Raw genomic sequence first — 24,383 nt, forward strand, 5'->3', positions numbered from 1 at the left:
CAAACAAATTAATGCTCAAATTTTTTGAGTGATTTTTTAAATGATTAATAACATTATACAACATTTTATTAATTTATATACAGTATAAATTATATATATACATATAAGCATATATATATATATATATAATATATATATATATATATATATATATATATATATATATATATAATATACAAGAGATATTGATATAAATTGGTTATTACTTATATTTAATATCTAATTTAATTTTATTTAAACTATTTACAAATAATTTATAATGCATAATGCATTATAATAATAATAATAATAATTAGTATTGCAATATTTACTTTTTATTTTAAAAATAAACTATATATTGTGGTTTTATGCAGCATTGTTTACTATGAATAATATTATTTTAATTTATAATCAATGATAATTAGAAAGATTAAAAATGTTTGATTTTGGTCTATAATTTAAAATGTATAAAAAATGGTTTGAATATAATAATAATAAAATAGTCGATAGAGTTTAATAATTTAATGTATAATTTTTTTGTAATTTGCAATAATAATTTACTAAATAATAATTATTATAAATAAATTTACATACATAAATGTTTTATAAAGTTAATAAGTATAAAGTACTTTATGATTATACTACAAAAATCATTTACATAAGTTATTATAAATTTATTATCAAATTGTAATCTAAAATTAAATTTCATTATTAGAATTAGATTTTTTGTAGTCAATTATTGTAATTATTTGATAACTATTATAATGCCATTTAATTTGATTAAATCTTATTTCTTTTAACTATAGTTTAGATTTTTATAGATGTATTAATTTTGATTATTAGAAATAATGTATTAATTTACATTACATTTATAAATGAGTTATGTTTATAACATATAAGTGTAGTAATAATTATTATTAAGCTTAATAAAAAAAAGTGAAACAATGTGCGCTGTATTACAATAATACAGTATAAACTAATTGCATAATTAACAAAAATTATAGAATTGTAGTTAACATGTTTTTTCTATTTTAATTAGTTGATTGATTAAAATTCATAAAATAGAAACCTGTTAACTACATATTTGTTATATTAATTTAATCCAAAACTATACACATTGTTTCACATTTTTTACTAAACTTAATTATTATTACTTAATTCTTTTTATTTATACGTAATTTATCTAGTCATATTTTTAAATAATAATAACTATTAAATTAGTTAATATATTAAATTTATAAATATTTTATTGAATTTCAATTTGTAATCAATAATACAAATGGATTGAAGACTCAAAACTTAGATTTTTATAGTAAATTGTTTTTCAACGAAAATTTATTGTTAATATCGATACTAATATTATATAATATAATTTTGGTATTATTTGAAATACTTTTGAATAATTTTTAACACTTGTCTAATTTTTTTTATATAAACATATACATTATACATATAGTACAGTAGGATATTGTAGTAAATCAATATAAATTACTAACAAATTAATATACTTATTATATATAATCGATACACAACTACTGTATTTAACAATATTTATAAATATCAAAATACTGATGTAATCAGAATAAAATGATTGTTAATATTAGAGTTTTATACAGTTTGTTCATAATTTATAATAATTATTTTATTCAAACAGTTATATTACATTAAAATATTAATTAAATATAACTTATTACGAGTTTGAATATTTAAAAACTGTTTTACTATGGATTTTTAAGAAATCAATTTTAATAAATTCAATAAATATCGGGTTTTATGATTTTTGTCTATATTTTATTATTAACAATGAATTTCAAATTAAACACATATTAATGGCAAACAACTAATGGTAACAAAATTGCCGTAAATTTATAAAATACAAAACCGGTATTTTAGTTGTAAATTATAGACAATAAAACAAAAAAATAGAACAAACATTAATAAATATTTTGTATTATAATAATTTTAGTATATCTATAAAACTACGATAAAAGTCACTATTAATTTATTATAAATAAATTATATTTATTTATCAATAAAAAAAATCATCAATTAGTTGATCAAATTTACAAAAATATTAGTATTTACAGATATAAATGTCAAAATTATAATAAAAGATATTATAGTAATACTAAATATTTAATTAACTAGCGATCAATAAAATTAATTCATAATCCACTTTGAATTCGTGACTTTAACTTGTTTTGTGTCTCTTCGTCCTCTAATTGATCCACAGTTAACAAAGATATACCCAACTGGTCCTCCTATTGTTACTGTATTACAAATTACAAATTCTTTGTGAAAAATCAAATTTAAAGACTCACGCGAGTGAATGGTTGAGCCATTTGTTTGAGAAAGCGTTTGGATATCTGAACGGCTTCTTCTATACTAAGATTAAGTACGGAGTCATTGAGATATTCTTGTATCCATTTCGGCAATTTTGACATTTTATCCCAACGACTAAATCTCTAATTAATAAATTTAATTAAGAAAAAGTTTTGTAATTGTTTAAAAAAATTAATAAAAAGTATATACTTTATCAGCAAAACACATAATTCCGTAGTCTGTCTTTCCTCTGAAAGCGCGACCAACACATTGAGCCGCGTGTCTCATGGCATCAAATGTGAGAAAATCATTTTCCCTAATCTGAAACTGATCCCTAAGGTATTCAAGTCTTGCTTTTAAAATACGTGATTGCGTGTAAACGAAGGGAATGCCAAACATTATAACACATCGACCCAAATGATGGTCAAAGTCGACGCCTTCCGATACCTTTCCTCTGGCGACTGACAACAGGACAGCTCCCCTTCCATTTTCACACGCCTTTACATAGTTATATAGAGCGAGACTGGTTTCATGTGAGTCTTGAGTTTCTATAAACAAGAGTTTATGTCTTTGAATGCTATCGACAATTCCTTGTTCATACCACGCCGCAACTATTTGTTCCATATATAAATAACTTGTAAAAAAACAAACCAAACCATCGGGAACTATAGTTGACATCTCAACCAATAAGTTACCATAATTTCGTATTACAGACAAATCATTTCTACTTTCAAACTTTGAAGTCACTGCCATTTGATCGTTACCTTTGGTGACAATCATTGGAAGAATGCATTGACGCGATAATGTCATCGTCAAAGAAATGGCTAAAACTGGTCTAAAATCAAGAATTTTTGGATACATTTCTAATGGCGATAAAGTTCCTGAAGTAATAATAACCGATTGAAATCTTCCAAATACTGGTTTTATAGCAATGGAAGCGTCTAAACAACTAAAGGTAAGAATTGGATTTGAAATGGTAGGCGTTCTGTCGTCAAAAGGTTCTATCAATAGTGAAAAACCTTTTGTATAAGTGCTGACCAAAGTTGCAAAATTGCAGAGAAGTGTCAGTGGAGTGAAGTCTGTTATATCATTCACTTCAAGTGTTCTGATAAGTGAACGAAGTCTTTCTGCACAAAACCTCAAAGGTTTTCGTTCGATACAGACTTTGGTTGAAATATCTTTAAGAAAAGCTGCGGGACTTTCTTGTGTTACGTGTTGGACACGGAGTCGAGATTTGACATATTCTAGAAGTCGTTTCAAGAAAAATACAAAATGCTCGGCATTTCTAATATTTCCAGGAATAGCTTCTTGTAATATGTCATCCGGAAGCACTGGATTAGCCAAAAATTGATCAGTTTCTCGAGCGATATGTGCTTCCCTTAATCCTTCAACTAATCTTTGATATTCAGTTTTAAGCCTTTGTTCATCAACTTCTTTAATATTGCGAAGAGTGTCCTGTAATGCTGTGATATTTGCCTGACATTTATCAAGAAGACGTCTATTAATGGTGACACTCATTGATTCAATGCAGACATTATCGATATTATGCGCCTCATCGAAGACTACAACAGAATTTTTCGACAATTCTTTTGACACCAATTCAGCAATTTTTGGATCCAAAAGATAATAATAACTATAAACAACAACATCTGCGTATGTAATGGCATATCGGGTCACAAAATATGGACAAAGACCCTTAGATCTGCCATAGTTTTTAAGGTCATCAATATTATAGACACCATTAGGTAATAGCTGTTCGCGACCTTTTGAATCAAAGTTCTCATAAAATGTGCAAACATTTGAAGCCAAGTCATCCTCCGATTTGGTGGCCATTCGCTTATGAGATGCCGTTAGTCTGAAACACTTGCCGTCCACAGCTTTACCGTCTTTTTCTTTACTAACCAAAGGATGAATACAAAGATTCTTTCTTGAAGTTAGACAAACGCCAACAAAACTATTTTGATTGTTGTCTTGTAGTGACAATTGGTTGTAATAGTCGTTCAATTGTCTTAACTCTTCAATCACTTTCTCAATTTCGGGAACAGTTCGCGAGCAGTAAATTAGTTTTGATATATGTTTGGGTTGTTGTCTTTGATAAGCAATAATCAATGCCAACAGTGATATAGTCTTTCCCGTTCCCGACGGCATCTCAATAGCTCCGTGTCCTTTGGCGTCCAAACATTTCTTCAGTTCACACATATAGAGGTATTGTTCCGGATATATATAATTATACGGGAAATATACGTCCAGACCGTCAATATTTAACCTTAATTTACAGATACTTTAGTTTTAATTCAATTTTTATTAATCATTCAATACTTACTTCATTTTTATACCAAACAAACAACTATTATATAAATATTAAACTAAATTAATCGATAGTTAAAACTGTTTTTTTGTTAACTAATTAATTACCGGTAAATATATTCAAATCAATGCCCACAACAACAACACAAACATAACTTTTTATCAAATTATACTTAATATTCATATATAACGTTATATTACAAGTGGTTAAGGATTAACACAAAGTTAAAAACCTTTAATACAGTATTAATATTATATAATAATCTAAAAAACTGTATTTTTCATTATTTATCGTACAATACTATAAATTTAATAATAAATAAAATTATTAGTCAATTAACTAATTAATATTTAATATAATATTAATAATTAATATAATATATATAATTAATATTTTTTTCGACTAATAGAGTAAGTGTTGGGGATATGGATGGCTAATGTGGTAGTGGACGACACTTCCTATAATTATGCCATCAATTATATCATTATTAAACTTTAATTTATAGATTATAATACTCTATTAAATTAATAATTGTTTGTAAAATAATAATCAATTAAAAATGAGTGCTTTATTTAAAAAATCAATTTTATAATAATATTAATTAATTATAGTTTAGTTTGTTTTTGGATGACTAAGTGGTCCATTTGAGACATCGAGTGTCGCGATGTGTCTTAAGACATGAGACACAGCAATACCTCATTCCGCAGTTAACACACGTATAGTTTGAATCAAAGCCACAAACACTACAGAAATGTCTTTTGGCCACAAATGCCACTCTTTTAAGAGGTTTCTCACTATTGTTTGCAATGATGGCATCAGGAGAAGGAGCAGTACATGAAATATAGTTTGCCTCTTCAGTCTTCGAATCTTCTTCGATAAGATTATTAATGGTAAGCATTCGTGAGCGAGGAATCTGATGTCTCTTTGCAGCCGAAGAAACGCCCGTTGAGTTGGCTTTAGGGTTGTCCTCAAATTTGGGTGCCTTCTTATGCATGGCTAAGTTTGCGTGGGGGTCCTCATGAAAATTGTCTCTTTCTAATTGATCCAATTGGTTACGCTTTCGCCGATTGCGACCACTTTCATCCAAAACTCGGTATTGTTGTCTTTGTAATGATTGACGATTAGAGGCAACCATTTTAGTCTGTTTTGCACTCATTTTCATTTACTAAAACATCAATCAATTAATTGACATCAATGAATGAAATTTGGTCCATAAGATCATCGATTTGGTTCTTAAGTCTGTCTAAAATTTCGCTGGAAATGAACAGATGAGTTGAATCCAAGTCTTGTATTATAAATCTTGTGCCCAAAGCATTGGTTTCATCCAAATGTAGTAAAAACTGTTTCATCTGAGGATCGCATTCAATGAGTACTCCTTTCTGGACGTGAACCATATCTTTGGACCAAATGAGTGATTATCAAAATGAATGGCTCTTATTGTGAGCTCCGGTATGTGAGACACCAGTGCTCTCCAGTGGTATAACTCCTCACTTAATGTCTATAAAACTGAATGACTGACTGACTCTCATATCATCAAAGCTTTGATACATTTAATACTGTTTTGATAAACGCTTTACTCTTAAACACTGATTATTAGCGACAATACAATCAATCAAACCATCACTTGTGGACATCAATGACTTGTTTGTTATGATTATAGTGATTGCAATCATGTGTTTGTTTGGTTTCCACTTCAACAGTGTTGATGAAACTGACACTTCAATTGATGGACACATTGGTGGTCATCATTGAAGTGGTCATCCGATTGTTAATCAATTTTTTCCGCATTTAATTTAAATGTGTTTTAAATGACAAATCAATAGTCATTTTAAGATTATTTCAAAGCATTTATTTTAAAGTTTATTGTTTTTGTATTAATATTTGATTTAATGTAAAGAACTGATCAATTATTGACAATCGGATATTCATGTCTTAATTGAATGATGCGATGAACCGATTGATGGACACGAAGAAGCCATTGATTGGTGACAATGACAGCAACGCAAGTGGTCTGTCACTGTTGGAGCGATTCCAACGATTGGAGACATTGTTATCAATAGGTCCGACACTTTTCGACGGCAAGTCCATCAACTGTGAACTTCTTGCTGATGTACTTCAAGCTGTTTATTATGAGTGTTACAGGTATTGCCATCATTACCATCATTGATACCATTGTCACTATAATAGCTAACATTTAGATAACTATTTATTGCTTTAAATTAAAAAATTTACACATTTTTTGATTAATACTTAATCCGATTGCTATTTAGTTAAACCCTAAGATAATGTAAAGCTCTTGTTATGTATCTTATAGTGTATTGTATTGTAATATCATATACAGTATAATCTGTATATCAAATATTTGATAATTATTTAGATATACTGTATGTTATATAAATGATATGATATATAAATTGATTAAATACTAAGTTATATAATATCTAATAATTACAGAAATTCAAACACAACTCGTAATAAACAACAACAAAAGTTTTGTGAATTTGTCAAACCATTGATTGACAAGATTAATGAATTGCAGCTAAAAACCAATGATTTTGAACAGTTAAAAGTGATAGGAAGGGGAGCTTTTGGTCAGGTGGCTCTCGTCAAGGTATCATATTATTAATATCTAACACTACATCACTAAAAACTATTAATTAATTGATGAAATGTTTATCAAAATTTAAGGCCAAAAATAATGGAAACATATATGCAATGAAAACTTTGAACAAACTTGAAATGCTTAAGAGGGCTGAGGTTTGAATAATTATATACTTTTTGTTTTGTTTAATTGGCTATTGTTTGTATTGAATTGCATTATTTCATATGAAAATAGACGGCCTGTTATCGTGAAGAGAGGGATATCCTTTTGCACGGATCGCGTGATTGGTTCACCAAATTATACTTTTCATTTCAAGATGAATGCAATCTTTACCTAATTATGGATTACTATATCGGCGGTAATCATATGCATCTAATAATTATTAACAAATATCACAATACTTTTTTAATTAATAATTTGTTATATTTAATACTATTAATATTTTAAACGTTAGTTATATCCAAAGATTTTTTTAAAGATTATTTAATAATATACATTATCTTTTAGAATAATTAACGATATTGTTATTGTTTGCAATACAAATATGTCAAATATTAAATATTTAGCGCAATTGATTTTAAATTTGAATWTATATTTACATTTATCATAAACTAATTTGATGATTAAAATTATAGGTGATTTACTTACATTATTGTCCAAATACGATGACAATCTTCCTGAAGATATGTGTCGATTTTATACCTCACAAATCATTTTGGGTATTAACTATTTAATTGCACCGATAGTTAATAAATTATAACAAATTATTTTAATTAATGACAGCTCTATCCTCATTACATGAAATGGGTTATATTCATAGGGATGTTAAACCCGATAATATATTGCTTGACTCTAATGGACACATAAGACTCGCTGATTTTGGTTCTTGTATTAAGGTTTGGATCCATTAATTAACAAATTGTATACTTAATTATTAAGAAACAAATACTTTCAAACTTAGGTTTCTAATGTTAAAACTGATGGGATTTGTACTATAGCTGTGGGAACACCTGATTATATATCGGTAGGAAATATATAGTATTATAACTATACACTACCGGTAATGTAATAATTTTATTTGTTTTATTAAAGCCTGAGATTCTTAAAGCAATGGAAGGCAATCGAAATTCTGGTAATATTTAATTATTTTTGGAAATATTTCAGAATAATTATATATTTGTATATATTTTGATGAATACCGACAGGTCTATTATATTCATATGAAGTCGATTGGTGGTCACTAGGAGTTGTCATATTTGAATCCCTTTATGGAGAAACACCATTCTATGCCGAGTCGTTAATTGAAACCTATTCCAAGATTATGAATCATAAACATTGCTTTAAAGTAATTATTTCTTTACATTACCGTAATTGTATAGTTTTACAATTTTTTAATATAAATTATTTATTAATTAGTTTCCAATTAATGCAAAAGTCACGGATGAGGCTAAAGATCTCATATCACATTTGATTACTGACCAAAATTCTAGATATAAAAATTTAGACCAATTTAAGGCTCACCTTTGGTTTACAGGTATTTCAAATTTTAATAATATTAAATCTTTATTACCGGTAGTATATATAATTAATTTCATTGTTAATAAGGTATTCAATGGGATTCACTACAATTAATGAGACCGCCATATCAGCCAACTGTGAGCGGACCTGAAGATACTTCCAATTTTGATATTGAAGAGTTGAGACCACCTAATAATAATAATGCCAATAATGCAACGGCAGGATTGGCTATGAGTGCTACCAAAGATTCTTTACTTAATATTCATTTGCCATTTGTTGGGTTTACGTCAACTTTTACAGCTCATGAAGGAAGACATATGAAAATTAATGATCAATCAATACATAATTGTTCATTTGATAAAAGTAATGACAACTCAATACTCGAATCATTACCACCATTGCCTGAAACTGCAGCTCCAGATGTTATAAGTATACCAAAAGAAACGATTGATGGTTCAACTGATTTAGATAAAAGTGTAACTCTTGAAAATGAATTGAAAGCCGCGAGACAAGAATGGAGTGAATTGTCTACACTTTTGACTGAAATGAAAAAAGAGAAAAACTCTTTATCAATGAGATTAAGAGCTAAAGAAGAAGAATTGGAACAACAGATAGAAAAAAATACACAATTAAGACAACAGTTAAGAAATGTAGAGAAAATTAAGAGACAGCAAATCGATGATATTGTGACACTTCAGGCACAGTTAGACAAAGAACGTGAGCTACGTATTGAAGGTATTTTCTAATTTATTTTGTAAATTATTTCAATACATTATTTTATAAATAATTTATGATTTTTAGCTCAAATGATGATTAAAGAATCAGAGGACCGACTTTTGTTACTCGAGAATCAGTCATTTGATTCAAATTGTGTTCAAATTAGTCAAAATTTTGCTGAAAAAGAAGAATTATATTTAGAAAGGATTTCAGAATTGGAACAACAATTGGAATTATCGCAGCAAAGCATTGCTAAAGAAGAACCAAATGAAGAACACATAAATAAATTAGAACAACAAGTACTTCAATTACAACAATTGCAACCAAATTGGGAAAGACATGTCAGCGAAATCATTGATTGGGTCTCTAATGAAAAGGAGGCTCGAAATTATTTACAACAAATGACTGCTTCCATGTCTAAAGAATTAGAAAAACTTCAACTTCAACACCAACAATACGTTATGAGCCAAAGATATTCACCACCTGTTCATCAGTTCTTGGGAACAAATAAACAACAGAGTTGGCAGGAAAGGAGATCAGCTCGTGTTGACAAACAAGAGTTACTACAATTACAACTTGAATTACAAAATGAAATCGAAGACAAACAAAGGGTTCAAATGGATTTGCAAAGAGTTCAAAGAGAGATGAATATTGTTTTAACAGAATTAAATGAAACACGAATTGAATTACAGAAGATTCAAGAACTGGAGAGAAATAAGAGACAATCGTTACCACCAACCGCTGCGCCCAATATTCTCATTGCACAACAACCGCGATCTCCAATTGAACATCAAATTCAAAGCCAATCGCCTATTATTGAATCAGATATTGAATCCATGACTGATACCTCTTCAATATCTGATGGACAAAGATTTGCGATGACTTCACAACAAAAGCATTCATTTATTGTGCGCACATTTGTGGCACCACTTAAATGCAATCATTGCACTTCACTTATGGTAGGATTAGTCAGACAAGGATTGGTTTGTGAAGGTATTACTAATTTTACATATTTTTTAAACATAAGTTAATAAAATTTAGTAAAAGTAAATAAAATAATATTTTCTGATAGTTTGTGGCTTTGCTTGTCATGTTAATTGTATGGGAACCGGTAGTTCATGTCCGTGTGAGGATGCCAGACAAAGACCTGTGGGAATTGATCCTAAAAATGGCATCGGAACTGCTTATGAAGGTATATTATTGTAATTATATTACATTAATATTAATAATTGATTATTTTGATTATAAGGTTATGTCAAAATACCTAAAGCAAGGGGTGGGGTAAGAAAGGGTTGGATCCGTATGTTTGTTGTTGTTTGCGATTTTAAACTATTTCTATATGATCTCAATTCTAATAACGATTCATTGAGCTCGAGCTCCAGTTCTTATAACACATCAGCTCTTAATCAAGAGGGCAATGGAAATCCACTTACAATTACACCATTTGTTTCAGTCAATACATTAATTGATATGAGGTTTGTACTATATTTTGATTAAAAATTATATTTTATTTTCACTAATAAATCTACAAAAAAATCATTAAAAATCATTTTATTTTCATATTATAAGTTTTAAATTAATTTTAAGTTTATTTTAAAAATAACTCAATGTCTTAGTTATTATCAAGTTATTAGTTTAATATTATAGTATAATTATTATAGTATAAGTATTATTGGTATTATAAATACATAACATTATTACATGTATTTAATTGCATTGCTTTTAGGGACGAATTTTTTAGTGTCAGTGGAGTTCTTGAGAGTGATGTCATACACGCGTCGCGTAAAGACATTCCGTGTATATTCCGAGTGACGACTTCAATGTTGGGCGACGACGGCAGTCAACGGTTCACTCAACTTATGTTAGTCGACAGAGAAAGTGAAAAAAACAAATGGATCGACGCTTTACACGAATTACATCGAATTATCAGAAGAAACAAACTTTCCAACAGAAATGTATGTTTTCATCATTTGTTTAATTAATATTTAATTATATTTTTTTATAAGCAGTCATTACGAGCGCATACCATACTAACGACAGTTCAATTAAGTTTCTTAAGACATCACAATAATATAAACTGTTGTCTTGTTATCGATGAGACGCGTCTATTGATTGGCTGCGATGACGCTCTACTCTGTTGTGATTTAGATATCCATTCATACCATAGACTTACTAACTCTAAGCGCATTCAACAGTTGGCACATTCACCTACAGAACAGTTAGTTATATGTTTGGCCGGAAAGCAGAGACAGATTAAAGTAAGTCTTTTGTTTATATTTTGTTAGATATTATTTTAGATTAAATATATTTACTTTCTAACAGTTGATTCCAATTCGCGGTTTGGATAATGAAAGTATTGAATGGATTAAAATTCCGGAGACAAAGAATGCCACAACATTTGCATTGGTTTCGACAAATACAGCAAATTATATCTGTGTTGCCATCAAAAAGACATTAATTTTGTTTGAAATCACAAGAAAGAAATGTCGCTATTCTTTCTTTAGAGAGATTCAAATGCCACTTAACATTCAAACTTTAAATACATGTAAAACAAGTTCAATAGCAGTGGGAACCGCTTCTAATTTTGTTGTATATAATTTGAATCAAAGAGATTCGCCACCACTTTGTATGTCAACTAATAATTAATTTAAATTTAATTTAATTAAATTACGTTTTTTATGAAATCAGATTTGGTTAATCAAGAATGCAATGAATTATCGTATTTAATCCAGAATTCAATCGATGCATTGATGTGCCAACCAATCAATGATAAGGAATGGATTTTAATATTTAATCGTAAGTTATTTAACAGAAAATCAAATATTTTGTTTAGTTTATCAAAGATTTATTATTATCTCGATATATGTGATCTTTGTTTTGAGTGTTTGAAACAAACTATTGAATTATTTAATGTTTTTAATTATTAGATTATGGAGTTTATGTGGACTCATATGGCAGACGAACCCGAGCTTCTGAACTTCAGTTCCCGACACAACCGCTTTATATCTCTACTCTCACAACTTCTGCTATATCTTCAATGTTATTAGCATTTTCTTCTACACATATCGATGTATTTGATTTATCATCAATACAATGGATCCAAACAATTAATATGAAAGCTACACGTCCTCTGCAGACAAATGGACATCAGTACGAATAAATTATTTTATATAATTTTAATGTTTTTATTAATTATATATATATATATATATATATATCTGAATTATACAAAAAAAAATTAGATCTTTAATTTGTTTGAGCGGCGCATTTGACTTACCAATTATGATACAAATTGTTGCCTCAAAGAAAAATGAATGCCTCCTTAAAGTTGCCGGTATTATAAAATATAAACAATAAGTTTTTTATCACACATTAAATTATATTAATTAATATTTTAGGAGATCCATCAAAATCTTTTACATTGAACGCCAACGCTTCGAACCAAAGGTTTTCTCAATTAGGTGCCAATAATAATGATATTATTAAAAAGGTATTATTATTATTATTATTAGCATAATATCAATGTTATTTGAATATTTATCACAAATAAAAAATATGATTTGTATGACAGAATCCACGCCTTCAAATTAGTGGTCCATCAGATTTCAGCCATATTTCACATTTGGGTCCCGGGAATGGACCGTTTACCGCTAATTTAATTGACTGTTAGTTTAGTTAATAATAATAATTTGTTTATTTACCGATAATAAAATATTTTTATTGATTGTTTATATAGTAAGCCATTCAAACTCTTCAGTCCAAGTATTGAAACAATCGCGCGAAGAGTTAAATAACACAAGACGTCGAGATTCCACGTCATCGAGTCATTCGTCTTCAAGTCCTTTCAAATATTGAGATTTTTTTATAATTGAAATATTGTATTGTATTGTATATCAGATTTTCATTTTGAGTTTTTTTATTTAATATAATTGTTATATTTATTTATTATTTATTTTAATGTTTGTTTGAGTTATGAAATGACTGATTATTTAATAAATTTTCTATTAATTATTGTATAAATCGGATTAAAAAAATAGAGAGATGTTTACAAAAATTGAGAATTTACATGAAAAGTGATTTAAACATTGATTTCAGCAAATATGTGATATTCAAAAGTTACAGTTTATAATAATGCAATTTAGTTTATAGTTATCTTATAAATATGATTAGAATTATGAATAATTAAATTAAGATATTTGATATTTTAAAATATTATTTCTTTATACTCTTAATACTCATAAATATTTTTTAAATATTTCTTATTTTTAATTATTATTTTATGAAACATCTCTTCTTTTTTTTAACCAATTTATATATTAGTTATTGTTTTGTATTTTTTAGAAAATATATAAAATTTATTTGATACTATAATGATATAAAATATGCATTTGATTAGCTTAAATAAAAATGTTTTTATGCTTATTGATTGTTGATTTGTTTAAAACAAGAAATTAATGAAAAATTACTTTTAAAAATATTGTTTGTTAAGTATTCAATGAGTTTAGATAAAGTTTGAATACAATATTAAGGTCTATTATACTGTAGAGATAGGAAATGATACTATCATTTACCGGTAATTGTTTTAGTAATAGATACTAAAATTATTTGAATATATAATATAAAAATTGAAAAATTTTTATTTGATTTTTTTTTTAAAAACAAAAGTTGCATCAAGGAATAAAAAAGTTATAATCAAGTAACAAAATATTACTTAATTTTAAATAAATATTTTATGTAAATTTGTTAGAAACTATTTAGAAATGTTTTGTTATTTGGTTTATGAATAAACATTACTATAAATAATGTAATATTTAAAACAATTACAATATATCATCAGATTTTTAATAATAATTAAAAATAACAATTTTATGTTCAATTCTGTATATAACGTCTATAGGAGAGAAACTACCGAACCTTACCTTTAGAGGTAACAGCACTGCGAAGGCGTTTGCTATACAACGAGTTGGTTGGTGTTTGGAAAAGGGATCGAAATTTACTCACAACTGTGCACTTAGTGATCAGTTAGTGAATTACTGCAATTTCTAGAAAGTTTCTGTCTATGGGATGACCATGTTAATTTTGTTTTTGTAATAATACTTTACATTTTGATTAGAAGTAATTGTTAAATATTATTAAATAATCTTTTTTATTATATTAAACTAAAAATACAATTAAATGATTAATAAAATTTTACAAAACTATAATTTTATATATAGAGATTCCAGTTGTACAGTATATAAGATTATATACAATATGTATTGTATCATTAATTTATTAAATAGTATTACAATAACTATAGATATGGGTATCCCATAGTATAAATTTTACTTATAAATTATACTATGGGATCCTCATATCTATAGTTATTGTAATATTTTTAATCAATATGTATTGTTACAATATAACTAATAATATAGAGAGAACAAAATTAACATGGTCATCCAATAGACAGAAATTTCTTTTAGAAACTTTCTAGAAATATCTATTATTTTATATTAAATCTTTTTTTGCCAACACTAAGTAGGACTAACCCAACATTTGTATTGATTTCATGCCTCAATTTTCACTATTGTTGAAAAATTTTATTTGAAAATTATTTTGTTTTCACCACTGAAAACATTGTTTTTAAGTAAATTAAAATATTTTTTGAATCATATCTATCAATCTATAAATAAGATTTAATACAATTTGAAATATTTGCCTTATCCTTATTTTTGACAGACTATATATATATTGTATATTAATACTTATATTTTAACTGAATATTATTAGTTTTAAAAATTGGATGACCTGTTATTAATTAATATCAAAAATTATCAATTATTAAATTAATCTTTTGTTAATAATTAAATGCTAACAACATTGTCATTATTTTTAAAGAAACTTATTTTATATTGAATATTGTATTACATAAATGAGTTTTTGAAAATTTGGTATTGAAACTAATTTATATGAATATTATATTTAGCATAAAATATAATGTTTGGAAATCAAGACTATATTCAATGTATTTAATAGACAACAGTTTATGAATAATACGTGTTATGAATACTATGTTATTAAACATTAAACAAAAGGTTAACTATATTTTATGTGAACATAAGTTAAGGTCATTGCACTGTATGAACACAAACCACATTATAACTACTGGTTTATTGCATGCGATACTAATTTCAAGATTACTTGTAATCAATTATTTAGTCAATAATTTTATTGCTTTAATAATAGTCTTGCGTTTATTGTATTATATTTATAATAATTTTATTGTTTTAAAATATTATTTTTGAATTTACTAAGTATTTCCTTATAAACTGTAAATAATTTTAATAAAATAATAAATTAATACAAATAAGAAATAGCAGAATATTCTTTGTTTGGATATTCTTGAATATAAATGAATGACATATGAAATGATAAAATTGTAGAGTTTGTCGTCTAATTCAAGTGTTTTATTCAAAACATAATATAAAAGCTTTTTATGCTTTGAAAAGTGAAGCTTTAATTTGAAGTTTTTACACACAAGAAAATTCTGTATTCAAATAATAATATCTATAGTTATCTATAAAAAATATATTATTAGTTAAAAATAATACATACAAAATTACATACTGTTAAAAATATACACAACTTTTATTAAATATTTATTATAAGATTATTATATAAGACTATATACCTTAATATATATAGCTATTTATATATTATCATTTTTAAGTAATTAATTTTATTAATATATAACTTCCTTATTTAGTTATAGAAATAATATTTTTTAACTGTTTATTTGTATAACTAATTAATACTTTTAAATGTGTTGATATTATATTTTTATACATTTATATACAATACATTTATTTATATATTGTATAATTAATTTCAATATAGTTTCTAAAGAAAATGAAAATATTATTAGATTTTATGAAAGCTATGATACAATTCTGTTGATTTCGCAAAATATCAATTCATTAAACAATTTGATGACAAAGACATGCGTATCGTATCAAACATTAGACTAAAACTTTTTTGTTATATAATATCTAATTTTTATGAAACAAATTCATTTGATTGTAATTTTTGGAGTGAGTTTGACTTAATAGTAAAACTGTTTTTTGTTTAAAATTTTTGAATTTTGCAAACAAAAAATTGAGAACAAATTGGTGAGATCTTTACTTTATTATTTACAATTTATTATTTAAATATTTATATCTTATCAAATTAGTTAAATTTTATTTTAACTATTATTTATTATTTTTGAAAATTTATATTACATTATAATGTGAAGATATAATTACTATAAAGAAATAAATTTAGCTTAAATACTGTAAAGTAGTATATTAAGATTATAAAAATTGCACTTAAATTAATATTTTTATTTTTTATATCAATTTTATAAATTTGGTAATTATTTAAATATTAGTATAACAAATAAAAATGAAATTATATATATATATTATATATATATGTAGAGTTTCAAAGCAAATAGATTATAAACTCATATTATATAATAGTTGGTAATAATTAATTAATAATAGTAATAAGTTGTAAATTAATTTTTGCATTTAATAATGTTTAATAAATAATAAAACAATAGAACTATTTATTATATAATATTTGTAGTAACTGTGACTTATTTAATTATTTGCTATATTGAATTACAAGCAAAATTATCCCAATTTACAAAATATATATCAATTAAGCAATAAAAAAGCGAATTCAATAATTTAGTTTATATCTTATACTAGTATTTGTTTAAAACTATAATAATGTAAAAATAATAAACATATATATATATTTATTCTATAAGTTATTATATTTACATATAAGCTATAATTTGTATTGTTTATAATTATTACATTACGTATTTATAACTTAAAATCTTAAATCTAATCTTTATAATATATATATAATAAATTTAATCATCTTTATTAAAAACTCAATTAAATAGTTTTTATTAAATATAACTTTCACTATAATAAGGTAAACAAAATATTAAAATAATCTTTTACTATAAAAATCTTTTATTAAATAAATTACATTTTATCGATTAATTATAGGGAAGTTGTGTCAAAATAAACAAAAAATTTTATGTCTTTTATTGATGAATGAAGCGGTGATAGCCAGTGGTTGTCTCTAACATAACAGTTATGAAACTCAATGCAACTAAAGTAAGTGACACTCAATTTATTAATGAATATAAACTGAATGACACTTCACATGTGGTCATTGACTTTGAAATTCAAAATGAATAACAAATGAATGACATGTTATGTCTAATATATGTCTAATTATTATATTTTTTATTATTTGTATTTAAAAATTTTTTTATTATAAAAATGAATTTCCAAATATAATATTTTTTTATTTATATATTTATTTACTTTCATTATCTTAACTTATCATAATAATTTTAATTGAATGCAAACATATCTTTATATTCAAATAAAAAGTTATTTAAATAAATATAATAACTTTAAATAAATTGATATTTTATAGGTATTTACTATAGAGCCTATAGAGCCAATGGCTAACTTTGATGCGGCAGTGGTTGACTTCCCAGTGCGCAAAAGGCAGTGCAAGGATACGGTGTTTTTAATACTTTTTATTGCTTTTCTAACATTTCTCGTAAGTTAATGAACTTCAGAGTTAATGAAAACTAATTAATATTAATATTGTTTGTTAATATTGAAATTAGTCATATGTAGTAATAGATGTGATATTAGTGAAGCACTCAAATATTAATTATGTAATTCATGGCTACGATAACTATGGAAATATTTGCGGTCAACCAAACAAAGCACTTCCAAATGTGACAAACTCTGGTCTCAATAAAACTGATTTCCCGTATTTGTTCATTGAATCCATTACCAACTTTTCAGTAATAACCAGATGTGTCAGCCATTGCCCAAACAATTCATTTTTGTAAGATTTATAGCAATTAACAAAAATAATTTTTAAATTTAATTATATAAAATTGTATGTATAGTGTGTTAACAATTTATCGATGTTTACCACATGATTCTCGACTACCGGTATTGATTGATGCATACAACACTACCCGCACTTTTTTTGAAGACATACTGTCCGATTTATCAGTTTGTTGGAAAGAGATCACATACCTGTGCAGCATTTCATTTGTCTTTTCGCTCGTTATTATGATTTTATTGCGATATTTGGCTAATTTCATCATTTGGTTCACTCTATTTGCTCTCAGCTTAACAGCAGTCACAGGATCTGCTTATATATGGTTTGTAAATACTCTCTACATATGTAATAAATTTGTATTAAAATATAAAATAGTGGACAAAATTATACACAACAATACAATATATTTGCTTACAATTTTCTAGATTTAAATTTTTTATTTATACAAGTGTTTATAATTTCTATAATTTTCATTTCACTATAAATAAAATGTTTATCTATAATATAATAATAAATATGAAAATGATGCAGGCTCATTTGGAATTATTATAAAAGTCAATTAATCTTATCATACGATGAAAAGCAACGGGCATTTCAACAACATTTGGTCGACCAATGGTTTATCGCTGGAATTGGTGTCTCACTATTGACTGTAATCATTCAAATATTTATATTAAACTATTGCTAATTTAAATTGACTTTCTATGTACTGTATATAATATAATATTTTTAATAATTTTTTTGTTAATATATAATATTTTTTTAGATAATATTTTTATTTATTGTGACTGCAATGAGAAAACGGATAAAATTAGTATGTTAGATTTTTATAAAATAATTTTTGTATAAATTATAAAATTTGTTTGATTTATATAATAGGTGGCAATTTTGTTTCGTGAAGCAGGAAAAGCTATCAGTGATATGCCATTCCTTCTAATGCAACCTATTTGGGTATATATTAATGCATCTAAATATTTAATAATTAATATTCTTATATAAAATTGTCTAAAATTTCTATTTATTCAACATTTTATAGACTTTTATGATTTTATGTTTTGTATCATTTATTTGGATCTATGGTTTGGTTTACTTACATTCAATGAGATTTCCATATATTGATCCAATCACTGGATTTGTTTCATATAAAATTGAAAACTTTTACAGAGTATGAAAATTTTGTTATTAAAATTAATATTATTATAAAAATTTCTAAAAATCTATTGCTATACTAAAAATGATTAGTATATGAAATGGTATCACATGTTTGCATACTTATGGTCCGTCCATTTCATCCTTTGCTGTCAACACTTTGTAATTTCTGGTTCAGTTTCTCAATGGTTTTTTTCCAGGTATTATAAATTAATATACATTTTTGATTAATTTATTAATATTATTGAATAATAGATCAAGATTAGATTTGGGATCACCCATATTAAATACAATATCAACATTAATTCGTTATCATTTGGGATCAATTGCTTTCGGCTCATTATTGGTGGCATCCGTTAAGATAGTTCGTCTAATTTTTAATAAATTAAACTCATTGTAAGTTTCGTTTCAAAAATCATAATAATTATTGAAAAATAGTAATTAATTTTGAAAACTATGAAAAGATTGAATCGTTACAAGACTTCATGTGACACAAGTCTTAAATGGTGTCAATGTTGTCTTTGGTTGTTTGAAAAGTTTGTCATTTATGTCAACAGAAATGCTTTCATTGAAATCGGTTTGTTGTAAAAACTTATTAACAATCAGTAAATTATAATTTTATAAATTAATAATTAATTTATTGTTTAATATCAAGCAATATATGGCACTTGTTTTACAACAAGCGCTCGAAAGGCATTTGGTTTGCTTTCAAACAATGCATTAAAAGTATTAGCCCTCAACTCTGTCGGAGATTTTCTACTTTTTGTGGCAAAAATATGTGTCGTAACAGTAATTGTATTGATTGGCATTGAATTGATTGAAGACAAGACTCAATCTTTGCATTATTACTGGTCACCGATCATCGCTTCCGCTTTCTTCGCATATTTTGTTTCTCATTGCTTTCTATCAGTTTATGAAGTATTTTACTATTTTTATTATCTTTATTGACAACATCTTAATATTTAATTATTTTGTTTTAGATGGCAATCGATACACTTTTTTTATGTTTTATTGAAGACACCGAAAGAAATGATGGAAAAACTAAACCTTATTTCATGAGTAATACTTTGATGAAGTTTATCGACACAAACTATAAGACCATTGCTTTTGATAAATAATTTATTTATAAATTATTTATAATCACAAATATATTCACTATATTGTAATTTTTGTATATTTGTATATTTATAAAGTTTAGATTTAGTTATATAAAATAATTTTTATTATTAAGTTAATTGTCAGTCAAGCGTATTAGTAAAATGTCTATATTGGTAGTCATTATCAATTTTTATGGAAATCCCATATTATAATAATAAAATAAAATTAATATAAAAATTTATTAGAAATTTCTATTTGTTTAACTTTACTGTTTATCACAACCAGTAATAACAACTTTTGACATAAAAATGGATTTTTTTACTGGCAATTGTCTAAAAAATTAAATTGTTATTAATTTTTTTGATAAAAGTATTTTATGGTTAAGGAATAACACGAGTATTGAAATAATAAATACAATTAAAATAAGCATATATGATATTATACTGTAGTACAGTAATATATTATATTACTACATGTTGTATAGTATTATAGTTTTATATTATATTATAGTACTACAGTATATTATTGCTCATTGATTTAAAAACCTATTATAAGTGATATACTGAAATAAAATACATAAAATTATAAAAATTCATATTGTAATATTTATAATTATTTAAATTATAAATAAATAATAAATTTTTATTATAATTTAATATTGTATGTACTGTACCAACCAAACATTATAAACTAAATAATTTCTGCATTTTTGAACCAAATCATATAAAATAGTTGAATTTTTCTATTTTATACTATACTATTCTAAAAATAAAATATACCTTATGTGTCCACATATTTTCAATTGAATAATCTTAAAAATTAGAAAATTAACTGTTGTTATGGGAATAAGTATCACATTTATTTCCATTCACTGGGAATACATTTAAGGGGTGAGTAGGAAACTATTTAATAAGCAACAAAATATAGACTATTTTTAATATTTTAAATAACGTAGAATTTACTTTAATTAATAAAATTTTCTTTAAGTAAGAATTTTTATTTTAAACAAAATTTATTTATTATTTGTTATTATAAAATTTAAAACTAATTATAAATAAAATATATTTAAATATAAAACTTATTAATATAAACATTTTAAATCATTTTTGTCATTTTAAAGTTTTAATGTTAAATAATATAGACAAAATTATAAAATTTATAAATAAATATTATATGTGAAAATAAAATAAAATAAATAATAGACAGAGATAATTATTACTTTAAGATTTGTCTAAATAGCAATTATTTTTATTTATTAACATTAATAAACTAATATTTCTATATTAGATAACTTTAACAAATAATTATTGATACTGTATATAAATAAGAAATAAATAATAATTATTATAATAATAATTAAAATTGCAATTATAATATTCAAAAACTAAATAATAATTAATTATATATATTATTATTATACTATATTTATTATAGCAATAGAAATTTTGTGTTTAAATTGAATAATATTAATTAACAATATTATATCGTGATATGTATTTAACTTTTAAATTAAATGTTTAATAAAATTATATTGCACTATTACCTTAATTTTCTAATTGTGATTAGATTAAATAAATTTGTTATATTTAAAATAAAAAACATTATAATTATTTTTATAACAATCTGTTTTGTCATATATTGTTATAGTATAAATGTATTTAGTATACCATTAAATATAATGATAAAAATAAGTTTAGATAGAATTACAATATATAATTAAATATATTTTTCAATATTTTCACAACCTTATTTACGTTATTAACGTAATTTGGTTAATATACGCTAATTATTTAAACTAAATTCACAACCTTTAGTTTTAAGTTTTGTTTTTAAATTATTTCACAACCTTAGTTATAATTTATAAAACATGTTAAAATACATTATATTATCGTATAATTAAACAAATGAAATAATTACTGTAATTAACAACAAAATACTATTTATGAAACGTTTTAATGAAGTCAAAACTCAGGCCAACCAAAGTCTTTACCGACCAATTGATAAAAAAGTCTGTTATGCGATGCGTAAAATCTTCTTAGTCTTTGAATCACTTGTGGATCAATTTGTGGATGTCTTCTACCTTTGCTTTCATTTAGACATTTATCTGAAGTGCCATTAAATCGGACACAAAAGAATCCTTTAGTAGAATTGTATGAAAAGTTTTCGCGACTAATCCGATGACTTAAACCTAAGAACTGCTCGACTTTTTGAACTTCAGGAAAGGGATCGTAAACAAGACGATCGCCATCAACGACATGGACCTGACTTTTCGGGAATACTTGAGTCCAACGCGAGTAAAACATAGCGTAAATACCGATGCGAATGGCTTTATAACTGGTATTGATTTTGTCGCCGTTAACTAAAATTAAATCTTCAAATGAAGCCATTTGTCGATTTTTATTAGCCTTATTGGCGGCCAATTGAGCGTAATCTGAGACCAATCTGGTGACTGGATCTCTTACAATTATAATTAATTTTGTCGACGCATTCATTTGATATATACGTTGCGGCACTGAATCGGTCACAAAATAAGCCGGACTTTTCTCAATAGTCACTTCATTAGGCAAAGAGTATGGCATTTGTTTTCGATACCAATCAAAACCTAAACTATATTTGGAATTGTCGTCAAAGAAGTGGACCTCATCTGAGGCTTTCTTCACTGACGGATGAATGCTTAGGAATTCAAGGAGAGCTCGAGTGCCACACTTTCGGACTCCGATTATTATACACTTAGGAAGTCGACGATCCAATTGATCTCTTTCTTCTATTTCACCATTTTTGTCATATCTATTCAATATTTAAAGATTTATATATTTTTATAAATTAATTAAACTAACAAAAATCAATTAAATTTAATGTAATTGTCTAAACTTTAATAATTTATAAAAAGATTAATATATAATTAAGTTACTATTAGTAATTATTAAGTACACAATAATAATTATTTAAGTTTTATTATTAAAAAACTCATAGAAAAAATTAACAAAAAATAACAGAAATTTGTCTAATATTACTAATCTTTATGTTTATAAGTTTACATTTATTAAACAATAATCATTAACACTATAAATACCTGATTTGTTGTCGATGTATATTATTGTGACAAATGTGGAGAATTTGGTATTCATAGGCAAGAAAATTGTAGATAAGAAATGATAGAAAAAGCAAAGTTAATAGCCATAGGATATATAAACGTTTAGTGTATATATGTTTAGTTGTATATCTAAAAAACAAAATATTGTTTATTAAACAAATATCAATAGAAATAAAGCCAAAGGCTTAACAAAAAAAGAGTAAATCAATTACAAAAAAGACAAACCTTTTGCCAAAACGAATGCCTTCTGGAAACCAGAAAGAATTGCTTCTTCTTCTGCCAAATGATTTCAATTTTGTTGCTTTGATTAACACTAGTTTCGGCTCTTTTGACAACATATCGACTCAAAGCCATTGTTTTGACACTTAAAAGAAATTTTTTAAAATTACTGTTAGTATCAAAAATTTTTATTGTAATCTTAATAAATAATTGAATTTACTGTAAATTTTACATTCATTTTATGAATGAATGCATTAAACTATAATAACCCCTGAAATGCTATTTAAGTGTAAAACATATTCTAAATGATGACAAATGCAGACAATGTATAAAATGAATGAATATTAAGATAACTTAAAATCTTATAATTTTAATTAATTTTTCAATTAATTAAATAAATAAATTTAATACTCACTCAAACGTTTAATGATAAAAACACATTTGATGTAATGATGCAATAA

General features: G+C 25.1%; 5 protein-coding genes across 5 annotated transcripts; 2 read left to right on the top strand and 3 right to left on the bottom strand.

Moving 5' to 3' along the window:
* Positions 1 to 2,144: 2,144 nt before the first annotated feature.
* LOC128952663 (general transcription and DNA repair factor IIH helicase subunit XPD-like) lies at positions 2,145 to 4,763 on the bottom strand. Its single transcript, XM_054298093.1, has 4 exons — positions 4,625 to 4,763; positions 2,512 to 4,567; positions 2,301 to 2,444; positions 2,145 to 2,240 (listed from the first exon to the last, which is right to left on the bottom strand). Exons 1-4 carry the CDS (start codon positions 4,627 to 4,629, stop codon positions 2,145 to 2,147), a joined length of 2,301 nt encoding a protein of 766 aa, XP_054154068.1. The 5' UTR covers positions 4,630 to 4,763.
* Positions 4,764 to 5,176: 413 nt separating this feature from the next.
* On the bottom strand, positions 5,177 to 5,794 carry LOC128952914 (zinc finger HIT domain-containing protein 1-like). Its single transcript, XM_054298376.1, has one exon. The coding sequence runs from the start codon at positions 5,769 to 5,771 to the stop codon at positions 5,241 to 5,243; it is 531 nt and encodes a 176-aa protein (XP_054154351.1). The 5' UTR covers positions 5,772 to 5,794; the 3' UTR covers positions 5,177 to 5,240.
* A 693-nt stretch (positions 5,795 to 6,487) lies between these two features.
* On the top strand, positions 6,488 to 13,340 carry LOC128952913 (serine/threonine-protein kinase Genghis Khan-like). Its single transcript, XM_054298375.1, has 23 exons — positions 6,488 to 6,751; positions 7,064 to 7,220; positions 7,298 to 7,366; positions 7,446 to 7,569; positions 7,847 to 7,930; positions 7,995 to 8,107; positions 8,173 to 8,235; positions 8,304 to 8,343; positions 8,417 to 8,556; positions 8,628 to 8,745; positions 8,817 to 9,464; positions 9,531 to 10,439; positions 10,519 to 10,638; positions 10,696 to 10,921; positions 11,173 to 11,401; positions 11,456 to 11,704; positions 11,769 to 12,072; positions 12,135 to 12,242; positions 12,374 to 12,596; positions 12,689 to 12,780; positions 12,845 to 12,936; positions 13,018 to 13,111; positions 13,183 to 13,340. Exons 1-23 carry the CDS (start codon positions 6,558 to 6,560, stop codon positions 13,299 to 13,301), a joined length of 4,515 nt encoding a protein of 1,504 aa, XP_054154350.1. The 5' UTR covers positions 6,488 to 6,557; the 3' UTR covers positions 13,302 to 13,340.
* A 4,244-nt stretch (positions 13,341 to 17,584) lies between these two features.
* LOC128966396 (choline transporter-like protein 1) lies at positions 17,585 to 20,629 on the top strand. Its single transcript, XM_054313244.1, has 12 exons — positions 17,585 to 17,605; positions 17,934 to 18,062; positions 18,133 to 18,359; positions 18,894 to 19,014; positions 19,129 to 19,176; positions 19,242 to 19,313; positions 19,399 to 19,527; positions 19,605 to 19,711; positions 19,767 to 19,907; positions 19,976 to 20,088; positions 20,167 to 20,429; positions 20,492 to 20,629. The coding sequence occupies exons 1-12, from the start codon at positions 17,585 to 17,587 to the stop codon at positions 20,627 to 20,629; spliced, it is 1,509 nt and encodes a 502-aa protein (XP_054169219.1).
* A 1,941-nt stretch (positions 20,630 to 22,570) lies between these two features.
* On the bottom strand, positions 22,571 to 24,041 carry LOC128966397 (heparan sulfate glucosamine 3-O-sulfotransferase 5-like). Its single transcript, XM_054313245.1, has 3 exons — positions 23,929 to 24,041; positions 23,683 to 23,832; positions 22,571 to 23,396 (listed from the first exon to the last, which is right to left on the bottom strand). Exons 1-3 carry the CDS (start codon positions 24,039 to 24,041, stop codon positions 22,571 to 22,573), a joined length of 1,089 nt encoding a protein of 362 aa, XP_054169220.1.
* Positions 24,042 to 24,383: the final 342 nt, after the last annotated feature.

This window comes from Oppia nitens, unplaced genomic scaffold, assembly GCF_028296485.1.
Source record: "Oppia nitens isolate AA-2021 unplaced genomic scaffold, nextdenovo-longstitch-racon4-pilon3 scaffold1_pilon_pilon_pilon, whole genome shotgun sequence".
Lineage (NCBI taxonomy): Eukaryota > Metazoa > Arthropoda > Arachnida > Sarcoptiformes > Oppiidae > Oppia > Oppia nitens.